This window comes from Myiozetetes cayanensis, unplaced genomic scaffold (assembly GCF_022539395.1).
Source record: "Myiozetetes cayanensis isolate MyiCay16 unplaced genomic scaffold, myiCay2020 scf5-8, whole genome shotgun sequence".
NCBI lineage: Eukaryota > Metazoa > Chordata > Aves > Passeriformes > Tyrannidae > Myiozetetes > Myiozetetes cayanensis.
In genome coordinates this window covers 75,907,564-75,921,203 of record NW_026087742.1, presented here as the reverse complement: position 1 = coordinate 75,921,203, position 13,640 = coordinate 75,907,564, and the positions used below count along the sequence as shown (strand labels likewise).

Here is a 13,640-nt window from a genome sequence, read left to right as displayed (position 1 = left end):
CTACCATGGACCTATGGCATATGTCTCAGTCTTTTTTTTTCTCGTTTCTGTCACTTCTCTACTGCTTTTTCTGTTGGAGCTTTCTAACACAGAATCTGTTCAGCTTTTCCAGGAAAAAACACCATGGCATTTTATTTTGCTTCAGTTTATATATTTGACTATACAAAGCTTTATTCCTCAGATTTATTTTTTTTTTATACTCGGCATTTCTTTTTAATCTCTTTGCTGCTTTGTTTCTCTTGCTTCTTTTCCTTTCATTTTCCTTTCATCTACGTGACCATGTAAGAACTGAACAGATCATAGTGGTCTGGCCACTGCTTCTCCTCCTCTGGCAAGAAAACAGTGGGGAGGAACCATGGAACATTCCCCAAAAAGGATGTAGTTAATGATACACCCACATACAATGCACGAATAGAATAAGGGAGGAGTAATGTAAGTATTACTTTTGGGATGGTGCACCTAAATACTGATTCTGTTCTTTCACATTCAGAGTTAATATATTAGGTTTATTATGCCAATTCACATCACAGCTCCTTAAAATATCACTATTTGACACTATTTACAACTAAAACATTTTTATAGAATTGTATACTTTTTCCTGCAATCTTATTTTGAAGCAATCTCAGTTATATGTTTGTATGTCCCTTTCTTTGTATTGAGATTCAGGTAGTCTTCCTTGTGTAAATAAAAAGTGATCCAGACAACTCTTCTGTAATACATGCAAGTCCCAGTGAAATCACAGGAGACATTAAGTTTTTGATGAAAAAAAAAGTTAAAAATATCTGAGCATGACGCTTGTTTAAACTTTATAGCATTAAAATATTTTCTGTAATATTAAGAGGAAGTTTCTTTTCTTCTGATTGCTTTCTAGCTACTGTCACAGATTGAGACGCTTAAAACATCAGCAAGAGAAGACCTGAATAAAAATAACACCTTTTACAAGAGGAAGATAGAAGAATTAGAGCAGAGGCTTCAGCAGCAGAATGATCTGGTTATTACTCAGAAGAAGGAGGTCTGTTTTGTAAAGCACTCTTATGTTTCAGAGAGCACAGGATACAGAGAAACATTTTACTATGGTTTGGTCTTTGATATTTATCTCTGGTTGCATATTTAATATTCAGTTAGTAATATTCTGCTGTAGTGTTTTGGAAATTATGTTGATAAATTTTGGAAATGGATTGTTGATAAATAAGAAGAGATCTGGAAAAGGGACACAGGAATGTAAACCAGGAGCTAAAACACATTTAATAAACCAAATAGAGAAGGCAGAGAGGTGACCTCATCACAGTACAGTTTCCTCAAAGGGAGCAGTGGAGAGGGAAGTGCTATTCTTTCTGGTGACTGGTGATAGGATATGAGGAAATGGAATGAAGCTGTGTCAGGGGAAGTTCAGATTGGCCCTTAGGAAAAGGTTCTTCACCAGTAGGGTCATTGGTCAGTGGAACAGGCTCCCCAAGGAAGTGATCACAGCACTAAGCCTATCAGAGTTCAAGGAGCATTTATATGATGCTATTAGGCATATTGTCTAAGTTTTAGGTAGTCCTGCAAGGAGCAGGGAACTGGACTTGTTCCTTATGGGTCCCATCCAGCCTGAGATAGTCTATGATTTTATATTTGGAAATGAATTATTTTTTCTTCAAATAAGCTCTTGTTGAAACATAACTATAGATTTTTTGGGGTGATTGGTGGATGAAGATCTGGATGGCCTGGAGTTTAGACTTTGGCATGATTATGTGACCCTTACAACCTATTGCTCTGTTAGATGGTGCATTCTTTACAGATCAACATCTGATTTTACACCTTTTTCTTAAGTTTAATGTTAAACCTATATGTAAATATTTAAGGGATGAAAAACAAATAATAGCTTTTACATCTCCACCTTAATAAATTTGATAGCTGGAGCAACAGAAGACTTAATCCTGGACGAATTTCTTGAAGTAAAGTGACCTTTTAAAAGATAACAATATGACCACAAATGTATAATGGGTTGAGAGGGGTCCAAGTTCAGTGTTTGTGAAGTACAGCTGTGAAGACCTACATTTTAATTCCTGGAAACTGGAAGGGCTTGAGAATTAGCTAACACTTTTGTAGGATACAAACTGAATGGGCAATGAATTGAGGCACTACTGTCAGTAATCAAACTGATAAATAGAAGAGGACCAGGGTCCAATATCTTGTGCCGGCTTTAGCTGACATTGACTGTGTCTGTGTATGGTTTGGGTTTTGCTTCTGTTTGGGGAATTGGAGTGCAGAACATTGTTTTAATGATACAGGATTCATCAATTTCCTGTATTCTTTAGATTGAATTACATGTTACCCCTGCTCTCTCAGTTCAGTGCTTGTCTTGGACAGAACTGTAGAGCAGAAAGGAGAACTGTCCATGCGTTTAAAATCAATGTGTAATTAAACACTCCATTCATCAAGCATGAGTGAAATATATATTGGACAGTAGAATAGAGTTCCACAGAAGTAGTATTTTTCTCCTCGGATCATAACCAATAATTTCCATTACGGAATAGTACTCAGACTAGGTATTTTATGCTACATGTTCATTCTAGGTGTTGTTCCTTGACATTTGTAGCTATTCATGTATCTGTGTTTTCTCTTTTAGATAAAAGAATTGTCCACAAGGTCAGGTCCAAGCGTTAAAACATATGATGGTAAGTACAAACTGTAAGAAAAAACAAAGTTTGTTTCTGATTTCTGCAACTTGGCTGTAACAAATGTCACAATTCATTAAAAAATAAAGGCATCAACTCTGTTTTACAGGGTACCTACCTGTTTCCATGCTATGACTTACAAAGGTCATGTTTTCTAGCTGTAAGGTCTTCTAATGTACAAAGTTGATCACTTGAGTAGTGAAGAAACGTAAAGTAGAGCAACTTTATTTTTATTATGAAAGGACTTTCGGCTTTGCATTATGAAGTGTAATTTTAATGGGTTTTTTTCATGCGTGACTGTCCTTAGACTGCAGAACTCAGAAATGGGAAAATACTGAAAGACTAGAAAAAACTGGATAACTTGTCGGTTAAGACACAGATTTTCCAAGAATGTTAAGAACACATTTTTGTCTGTGCAATGGTTTAACATCTGAAGTCCATTCCAAATAGCTAAACCTGATAATAGTGTTTTAGGATGTTGTTCTGTACCACAAACACCCGTATAGTTGATGCTGCAGTTGCAGTGACTTGAAATAAGTTTATTACAATAGATAATGACATCTGAATTAATTCTAATCCCAGTTTGGGATTGCTTTGCTATATTAGCAAGGCATTGGCTTGAACTGAGTCAAACAGCAGTGAGTAGGTTTAGTTTGAGGAGAGCACAGTAATAGTATGGCCGTGTGGCTTTTCATCTGGACCTGGTCGTATTCAGCCACACCAAAGATGAGTATAAATCCATGGCACACAAGGGAATTTGCTACTAGGCCCTAAGCTGATCTGAGGAATGTGGGATTGAAGTTATAATTCACTACAAGGCTACACTCTATACAAGCCTCAGTCAGGCTGGTCTTGACTAAGTAGCTTTGGGCCAAGACTTCTTCCCTGTGATGCAAAGACAGTATATGATGTGACAAAGAGCGGATCACGTTCTAGTTCAGTGATGATTTGGTTATTAGTATCTTCTCCTGATTCTAGAAGTGTTAAGAATTTTAAGCATATATAGAGATGTACTTAAATGTTGTGAAGGACTAGTTTTTTACTTGCAAATTTTTGGTGGGTTTTTTTTTCACCATTAAAGCCAAAAATTATCTAATTTATAAATGTGATTGAATATTGCTACATTTAAGAATCTGCATTTGTCTGTTACTGTTTGCTGTAATAGAAATCCATTATTTTTTACTATTATGCTATTTTAGTGAACACTACTGTAGAGCGTCTTGAAGAACCTAAACCAAGTCTACCAGTTACCATGCACGGTAAGTTTTTTTGATAGGTCCAGATCCAGTACTTTCGAATCTAACACACTCTTCTCAGATGTGTTGCTTGTCAAATCATATCTCTAACAGTAGTTATACTGAAAAAAAAAAAAATTTAATTGCTTTGCAGTGTGTCAGCGTTGAGAATTCCTATGAAGTAATTAAAAGGATGCATTGTTGAAAAGAATAAATGAAAACCAAATTAAAATAATTTGAGAATATTTCCTAGCATGTGTATAATATTGAAGCACATTAAGGTAGATGAAACTTCCTGATGAAAAAAAATATGTTTTCTTATGGAAAATATGCTTATCTGATATTTGCGTATACTGGATAGGTATATGCATCTACTGGAATTTGTATAGGGAAAATGTGGAAATTCTTTCTTAGAAGTCTTGAAATACTGTATTTTCCATGTAACTTCAAATGGCAAGGAGTAAAAATACAAAAGAAATAATCAAACCAGACAGTTATCCTGTCCTAGTTCTTCCAGAGTAAATCTGTGCTTACATGTAGGTCATTATTTATGTATTTTGTCATGCTTGTTATAGTTGTGACATTGCAGTATCATTTAGAAGGGGGAGAAAGGATTTACATTTACAGTGTTTTGTACTTTGTGAAAACAGTTTTCTTTTTTTAATCAGTGTGCAAAGTAATGGAGAGTACTGTTAGCATACCAATATTCTGCAATCAATTCATTATTTATTTTCATTTTAAGTAGAAAAGTAATGAAGAATCTTGAGCAAATAAAACGTTTAAAAACAGTTTATTAATTTGAATTATAATTAAATAACAGGTTTTTCTTATTAGTTCTCTTAGTTTTAAAACTGATGTCAAGGGGAGACTAAATGAAATTTGTCTATGAAAAATGTAGAGAATTTTTCTTTTTCGACAAATACAAAAAGTTCTGAAAAGGCATATGGGGAGAAGGGGCATTATACATCAAGCTTTCAATAACTTGATGAGGAATGAAAAACTGATGTAGTGCTGATTTCAAAATACTTGTGACAAGATTTACTAAGCAAAGGAAAATAGATTATATTATTGCTAATAATTATATGGTAACATTATTTGAGTAATACAGAGATTCCTTTTTAAGCTATGCAAGGTTAGTAGTTCATTGCTTGAAGCATTTTAAGTTAAACTATATGGATGAAATGTTGTGTGGAGAAAAGTAACGATATATTAAGTATAGAGAATTAGTTAAAGCATTTTAAACAAGCTAATTCTTTTTCATTCAAACCAGCCTCATTGCACCAACACAGTAGTGCTGATTCTCGCTAAGAGATCTCACAGGATGTAGCTTAGCTATTGCCCTGAATTTAAGAAACAAGTTTTATGAAGATAATTGCTGCTCAGGACTTAACCCACCAAGTTTATCAAGCATTACTTTCTTAGTGCATTTACTTTCACTTGTACTGAAGACGAAAACAGTCCCGTGAACATTAATGTTTTCTGTACTCTGACAATTTAAATCATCTCATTCAAATCTTTCATGATTTCTTGCTGCTCCAAATATGAAGTTTGTGACGTCTTGTGAAACTTCTCAAGATAGAAAATGCTGTTCCTGCCATTGATATGCAAAAGACTCGCCATCAGTTTATTATGAAACCTCAAAGAAGGTGTTCCTTTCAGATTCCTTTGCTGATTATTATTTTATTTATCTCTGCAGGTCTCTCTCTCTGTCCCCTTTCTCTCCTTCTGGATTTTCTTTAAACTTGCCTTACCTAATTTCTGGATGTAAAGGTTAGCAGAAGTTACAGTGTCTTTCCCAAAACCAGGGAACCTCAACAAACTGAGATTGACTTACATACTGAATTAGGATAGCTCAATTTCATGCTGTCATGAAAATGAAACCACTTCCTGACAACTTCTATAGACAAATTTCTTTAGCACAGATCATCTTGGAAATCACAAGAGCTGTACTTTTCCTACTGAACAATTGCCTGTATATGGAATATCTTCCTTCTTTTTTTTTTTTTCTATGTGAAAGAAAATAAATTCTGGAAAAGGCTCTGTGATGTGAACTTCAGTACACTTTTCAAAGCTGCTCCAGAGCTTTTTGCATCCTAATATTTGTTCTGCACATCTTAAATCTGTGGTATGAAAAGATACCCTGATGAGGTATCTTAGGTGTAAAGTAGTAGAATAGCTGTGCTAGCCTAGTGGTTTCTGTGTTAATGTTCCTGATTTCTTGTGAGAGCTAGTCGAGTGCCTTGAATGCCATCCTGGCAGACCATTCTTCTGTCCATTTCTGAGCTAGCTGTAGGTTTTGTGCAGATGTGACTTAAGTCTTACTTTCAAAGATTACTTCAGTCTCACAAAAAGTGAACAGATTAATAATGATTTCTTTTTTAAAATAATATTTTAAAATTAGGCCTTGGCTCCTGTATTACTCTTGAAATGTTGGTACTTGTTCAACATTTAATCTTTGTTAGGTCAGTATTAGGTGGGATTGAAGACAGTAGTTAAAAAGCAAAGCTACTAATTAGATTGTCCATTAAAACCTATGTCTCAGTCTTGGACCAAGGCCTAGCTATCACCAGGGATGTAGCTGAAGCATCTGAGGAAAATTTAGTCAAAGTACTTACTCTTCCTAGACAGTAAAAAGAGAAAAGGGGCACCCTCAGAGTTTGGTTCAGCTGAACTAGTATCTGAATTGCTCTTTGAAGTTGCCTGTGTCTCTTCGGTGTCTGTAGGAGTCTGAGATGACTAGGCTCCTAACTTAGAGGCCTCAGGTAAGTGTAAAAAATTTATTATATTTAAGAATATTGATTTAAAGTTAAAATTTATGCTGCTTATGTGCAGTATATAGTTTCCCATTGATTAGTTAGGAGAAAAATACATGAAGTGCACTAATTAAAAAATGACGGTCCAAATTACAGGTCTCATAGATTAAGTCCAGCGGCTCTTTGGATGTGAAATTTGAGTATAAATCAAATATACAATGGGTATAGCCATGGCTTACATTCCTTACATCTTTAGAAAGAGAAGTGATTTATAATAACTTTTACATTTTATCCAGGGATATCATATTGCAAGTGCAAAGTGCTTACTGTAGATGACACTACAGCATAGATAATTGTAACACTTCTCTTCAGACGAAAAGTTCTTTAGCATTTCATATGTCAGCATAAATAGGCAAGATTTCTCCTTTAAATGTTGGCCAGGAGACTACTTTTCCAATAGTACTGCCAGAATATTGTTTGTTTTTTTAAACTAGTAGATAAGAACAGTTGCATAATATATGATATGCATGAAATATACACAACCTGAATTCTTCATTATTGTTGAATATATTTTCCTATTCCACATGCATAGAAATTGTCTTCAAATATTCTTTAAAACAGGTATTTAATTATTTTTCAGGATATGTTGGGCACCTAATTTTTCAGTAGTGCAGTTAGCTACTGAAGAAATTAAGACAACCTAGTATTTTGATACATCTCATCTATGTCTCCACATGTATTAGCTGGCAGAAGAGAGAGTCTGGGAGATGTGGGACGAAAGACACATCACTGTGGAGTTCATCTTAAGGCTGCTGGCCTTGATGATGACTAGTAGTAATATGGCTGGATTCAGGCCAGTGGGATGAGTGCAGCCAGCCGGCACTAAGACTGGTGTTGGAAGCTGGCTTTGAGTTAAGTTCAAGCCTGAGGCTGACAGGAATTGTTCTTCTGAGGATAAAGGTAGGGTTTGGTTTGGGACTGAGTCTGGCTGATGACATACAGGGAGGATGCGTTTAGAGTTTGCCACTGAGCCAGGTGTAGGGTTTAGCAGTCATAGTCTTTGGTTAGGGTCAGGTGTGGGACTGTTGGGGAGGAGCAGATGAATTAGGTTTGCAGTTAAGGTGGTTGATCCCACCAGAATAAGTTTGTTTTATGGCAGGATCTGCAAAGGGCTTTTATCACTCAGAGATATCTGGTTGTTGCTGAACCAAGGTTTTGCCACTGAGCTTGGGTTAGGTTTAGCATTAGTCTTAGACAGACATGGTCAAGTTAAGAAGGATCAGTTAAGCCAGATAGCAGTGGCACAGCCTGACAGAATAAGTTTAAGTATAAAGTTTAAATTTATTTTTTTAGCCAAGAAAGGGCTGGAGATGAGAGACAGGTGTTGGAGGTAGCCTGAATGAGGATGAGAATTTTAGAAGGTGGAAAGAAATAACTTCTGGTAATATGAGCTAGATGGCATAAAGATAAACAGACTGTTAGATTGTGAGCTCTCTCTCATGGGGAAGAGCAGGTTTCTCTGATTGGCCAATGTCCACTCAGAGACAGTTAGTTTTTCCAATTAAGTACTTAGTAGTTATCTAAAGATGCATGTATCCCCCCTTTTATGTATATCAACCCCAAATCCTAACCAATGCCTTTTCCAAGTTTTTGCATACCTGTCCCCTTTTTCCAGAACCTTCCTTATCTGCCTATAAAAAACATCCATTTTGTAAAATAAACTTAGATTAGCTTTAGCTGCTGCCTCCGTGTGATCTGACCCCTAAGCGTGGCTGATACCCCACCGGGCACAATGAGAGAAACTGCAGCTCACCTGTGAACCCCGTTGGTCTGAGGTGACCCAGAAATCCCAAACCGTGATAGACAGGATTCAAATGTCAATGAACAAAGTATAATTAAGGTTGCATTTGAACTGCAAGACTGATGTAATCTCCAGTTCTACCAGTACCTTTGTAGTTCAAAGCAGGTAACCTGCCTCCTGTCTGGCTTCAGCCTCCTGGGATCCACTTCCAGTAAGGCAAGGACAGTTTGGATGTTCAGCTGGAGTAGGGAATTGAGAAGGGACTAGGAGAAAGTAATTTATTTCTAGGTGTGAGTCCAAAAGGAAGTTAAGCAGTCTGTCTAGGTTCAACACTCAGGCTTGGATGAAAGCTAGGAGTTCAATCCTGGCCAGCGAGGTCTGACACTGAGGTTATTGATGTAGAGTAAATGGTAGGGTCAGCTGAACTAGGTTTAGGGCTGATACTTGATAGGAAGGCAGCTGGCTCTGGTTAAATCAGAAGCTGTAGTGATTACTTGCTTAGAGCTAATGTTGGATTGGGGCTTGGTGAGATTTTGGGCAAAAAAGTCGGATGAACTAGAGGAGGTTACAATAATTCAGAGCATTTAGGACTGTAGTTTGCATCAGGCAGCGTTTCAGTTTGAAGTTGCAAAAACAGCTTTGGACAGATTTGAAGTCTAGTTGGGTAGTCAGACTTCAGCGATTCCTAAAAATAAGCTTGATAATATTTGGATGCTGCTGATTTCAAGGATGTGCACTAAGAGCTGACAGGTCTGATGAGATGGCTAGAAGAAGCACATCTCTGGTAAAATAAGGAGGGGGCTCCTTAGAGTGGTCGTCTCCACACCTGTCTATAAACCAGAGTAATGGTGAACCAAGCTGCTTTTTCTCACATTTGATTCCAACGTGATGTTTAATAAATATCTCTTAGAATACGTGTAAAAGAGAAAGAAAAGGCCTGCTTACGTCAGGGAAGTTGATGTTTTCAGATGTCCTGTCTTAGCCTTTGATCTCCTCTGTTATCATGCAGTAAACAACAATATTACACATAACAGTAATGTATTTTGGGTTTGCTCTTGCAACTGTTCTTTTACTGATTTTTAATTTTTTTTTGTTTCTGATACACTGCGAAAGAAAAGCATGTACCTTTATGCCAAATCAGCAGACTCTTTCCAGGTCTGAGTTCTGGGTACTGTGCTTTTCCTCTTACATTAAGTTACTTGGCAAGGGCTTGTGTGGAGATGAGTCAGCCCCTTTAAGTAGATTGCATTTGAGTAAACTAAAGGTAAGACAAGTATAGATTAAATCTGATTACACAGCAACTCTACTGACTGGTGGGTCCAGCCAAGAAACTCAGAGGCGCTGATGCCCATGCAGCTAAATTAAATCCCCCCCCCCAACATTTCATCTGTGCTTCAGGCTCTGTCCTCCAAAACAGATGCACTTCAGGGTGTTGGGAATGATCCCAAACTGTGTCTTAACGTTGTTTTGGAGAACCTTAGTTGGCGCAGGGCAGCAGTGTGCCAGGAGCAGTAGTGTGGAAGATCATGTTCCAGTGCCCAGGAAAGCTCTGGTCACTGGTGGATTTTACAGCCTTAGAGAGTGAAAGACCCCCAAAGCCTATTTGTCTCTCAGAGTTTTGCTGTTAGGTGTTTCCCTAAGATATATTGGTATTTGCATCTTGTTAACATCTTGTGATGGTATAAGAAGCATTTTTTTAGAACTTCTTATTTAGTTTAAGTTCTGTGGGAGCGAATCTTAAGTCTGGTAACTCAGGCCTGGAAAAGCAGGTGAGAGGATGAATATCACCACAGGTATGGAAAGCATGGAGAGAGCGGTTACCATGCCCAAGAATTTATGCCACCAGTTTTTAGTCACCTTTACATGGCAAACATTGGAGATGTGGCAGTGAGTGTCACTTAGCTCTAAGTGTTCCTTTCACTGTGACTGCCTATTGCAGTGCATCCATGTTTGTACCTGACTGCACAGGAAGTGCCAAAAAGCATCTTCACTGCAGCATCACTTCCTCCCCTTCTACCTGTACAGCATAGCAACCATTTATAGTGCAAAAGGTTTCTTGTGAAGGATGGGGCAAATGCATGTTGGCCCAAAATACTGAACAATAAATTGTTTCCTCCCATGATGTCTGTAGTTGAATGGTGAAGGTACACTTTGCATATCTGTTTTTATTGTAAGCCCTAGAAGACATTCAAGTTCTAGTTTCCATTGATATAAATTAATTTACAGAAAGTGAATATTAAAATTTAAAAGCCTGAATATTTACTGGTCTACATACAATCATTTTCAAATGTCTTATATCTGAAGTTTATAAAATTGTAAATAAACTGTAATAAACTTCATTTTTGTAAAGCAAATTGTACCTGACAGCTCATAGAATGATAATTTCAGTGTGTTTAGGAAGCTGTTTTCAGCAGAGCACATTTAAAGATTTCTTTAAAACTTGTAATACTACTGAATCTTACTAAATCGGAGTGATTGAAGCTTTTTAAATTGGTTTTATGGCAAATCATCATATATATACATAAAAAAATCTCTGTCTTGCATATATGGACTCAGTACTTTATATTTCTCTGGAACAATGAGTTAACATATTTTTCAAATGTTTTTGAGCATTTCTGTGTCCATTTCACTTGTCTTTTTTAAACTTTTAGTATCAAATCATATACAATATTTTAAAATAAATGTTTAAAAAATTGTTTCTTATGAGAAATGAACAACAATATTGATTTATGTAATCCGGGGTGACCCTGTCATTGTAGGTGTCTAAAAATATCCCACTTGGCCTCTGGGTGCCATTCCAGAAGGGTGTAGGTTTTTCTATGGTTTTGTGACATTAGTCACTGCACTAATGGTGTAAAGCTCTGATACATCTGAGATGACACTACACACCTGTGTTTGGACAACTACTGTATTAGGGTCTCCTCTGCAAAAATGTACCCCCAAAGCAGCGAAGAGTCACGTTGCATTGGGTTTGTGATTGTTAAGCACGTTGTCAGCAATCAAGAAAGTTTTTGCCTGACTTTCCCAGTCCAGACCTTGACCTTCTTCTGTCCTTTTTGTCTGGTGTTCCTGTTCTTCCTTGTTATTAGAGCAGGCACCCTTGGTGCATATGCTGGAACCCATAGAGGAGCTTTCAGAAGAGGAAAAAGGTAATGATTGATTTAGCTCAAAATATAGTGGCATGTGTTTCTTGAAAATAAAAAATTTTATTTGATACCTACAGTATTTTTCATTGTATTTCAATATGTTTGTGTGATTTGGGTGGGAACACTGTTTGTGTCAGTCTCCTGTTTGCTATTGGTACTTATAAATATTATAATCCTTATCCGAGTTCAATGTTTTTTATGAAAGTCTGTCTCACTTCTTTAGAGCAGGCACATTCCCCATATCTAAAGGGACTTGAACTAAACAGAGCAAAAATGTTTGATGGGGAATAGCCCCTCACTAGGAAATTTTTGGTAATGACACTATTGCCATGTGTGCTCACTTCCTTTTTAAACTCAGCATACGAGGATAAAAAGTTCAGGTAAAAGGAAGCTGGTGGTGGAGGTTGAAGCTGCCAGCTTTCATAAATGCACCACAGACATTTTTCCAAGTAATCTAAGTTGCACCTACCCATAAGCAGCCACAGCTTCAGCCAGGGTTGTGCAATTCGGAATGAAATTACATAGCTCAGCACTTGCAGCTGTTCTTCCTCATCTTAGGAGAACTTGGAGAAGTCCACATTTACAAGGACAAATCAGAAAGCACTGGTTCATCCTGCATGGTATTCTTCTGAAGGCAGCTAACAGTACTTTGGGTGAAACACCAAATAGCTGAATAGCATAAAAACCTGTTCTGTGTGCAAAAATCAAAATCAATCTTGAACCTTACAGCCAGTGAGCTTAAATTTTGAAGGAACAATGCTGTTTTGAAAACAAAATTGTTGTTTGAGTAGATCTGTGCGTAGAGAGGTTTCCCCAGGGAAAATCTGAACAACCTGAAATAAAGGCTGCTTACATTTTTGCCGTTCTTTCTGCTATTTCTCTTGCTTGCCATCTTCTCTCTTGATGGATTGTCTTTGATTCTTCTGCTGTGCCTAAAGGCATGGCCTGCAGTGCAGGAAAGAGAAAGAAAGAATGCAGTCTGAAAAGACAGACCAGGATTTTTTTGGTTTTGATGACAGTCATTTGTAAGGGGGAGTGTGAAAACTCTTGACTCGGAACATTATTTCCTAGGATTATGTAGGAGCTGAGACATGGACCAGACTTAAGGTCCTTTGTCTTCAAAGTTGTTGAATCTAGTATTCAGGGGTTCAAAAATGAGTAAGAAAACAGTTCCTTAAATAATTTCTCTGGCAAAGAAGATTTGGCGTGAGTTAATTAGCAAAAATTAGTATTGTCATTAATTAGGATAATACTGGATAGTCTTGTTACCCATCTTAGTATGTAGTAATTGGAAATTTAAAAATTATTTAAAATGTATCTATTTTATTGCAAGGATTAACATCTGAAAGGGACAGGATTTTCAAAAGGCTCCTGGGAGTCTTCCAGTTTAAAATGTCTCATTGTATGGCTTTCTGGGAGGATTTTGTACTGCATAATGCATCTTGTCCTAAATGGGGATAGTCGGATAGCCCTGTGTTTCCTCAAGACCAGTGGTTTGCCTCTTCTGGGACTCAGCTCTCCAGACAAATAGCTTTTAATCCCATCTCTGTCAGGGAGTGTGTTGTCCACACAGTTCCCAACCAGAGGACATTTCAACCTGATTATGTCTTCTTTAACGCAGATCTATTAGTATGGTAGCTGGACTCTCAGTTTTCATAACCTACAGTTCTTTCCAGGATCTATCAGAAGCCAGTTCCTCAAAAGTGCCTAAGTATCATTTGTGTATCTTGAGGTGGTTTTTGTGTTTTCTTCAGGGTGCTTACCTTTCCCTTAAAGAAAAATGAAAAGTAAATGGAACTGCTTTTTAAGCTCTCATTGTTTAAAAATAGGAAAAGTGTTCTGAAATAAAACATCTGAAAGTCAAAATATGGAATTATTCCTTCATTTATGTCCTTGTCTGTTGGCTGGCAGATGACTCTGCTACCCTGTAAGGTAAAGAGACTGGAAAGAGACAAACTCCTGTCCAAGATTTACCCTTTATTTCAGCAGAGTTGGGAGCGTGGTTTACAACATGCTTTCCTGGGATGTTTATACCCTTTGCCAGC

At 37.1% G+C, this 13,640-nt stretch overlaps 1 protein-coding gene across 2 annotated transcripts in view; it reads left to right on the top strand.

Annotated features, from left to right (window-relative positions):
- Positions 1 to 13,640, top strand: part of DZIP1 (DAZ interacting zinc finger protein 1) — a 39,518-nt gene that overhangs the window by 14,072 nt on the left and 11,806 nt on the right. The window contains exons 10-13 of one of the 2 annotated variants that reach the window (XM_050332502.1): positions 872 to 1,012; positions 2,612 to 2,660; positions 3,860 to 3,919; positions 11,539 to 11,598. In XM_050332502.1, the coding sequence (XP_050188459.1) occupies positions 872 to 1,012; positions 2,612 to 2,660; positions 3,860 to 3,919; positions 11,539 to 11,598 (310 nt within the window). The remainder of the gene's footprint in view (positions 1 to 871; positions 1,013 to 2,611; positions 2,661 to 3,859; positions 3,920 to 11,538; positions 11,599 to 13,640) is intronic. The other variant, XM_050332503.1, reaches the window with a different exon arrangement.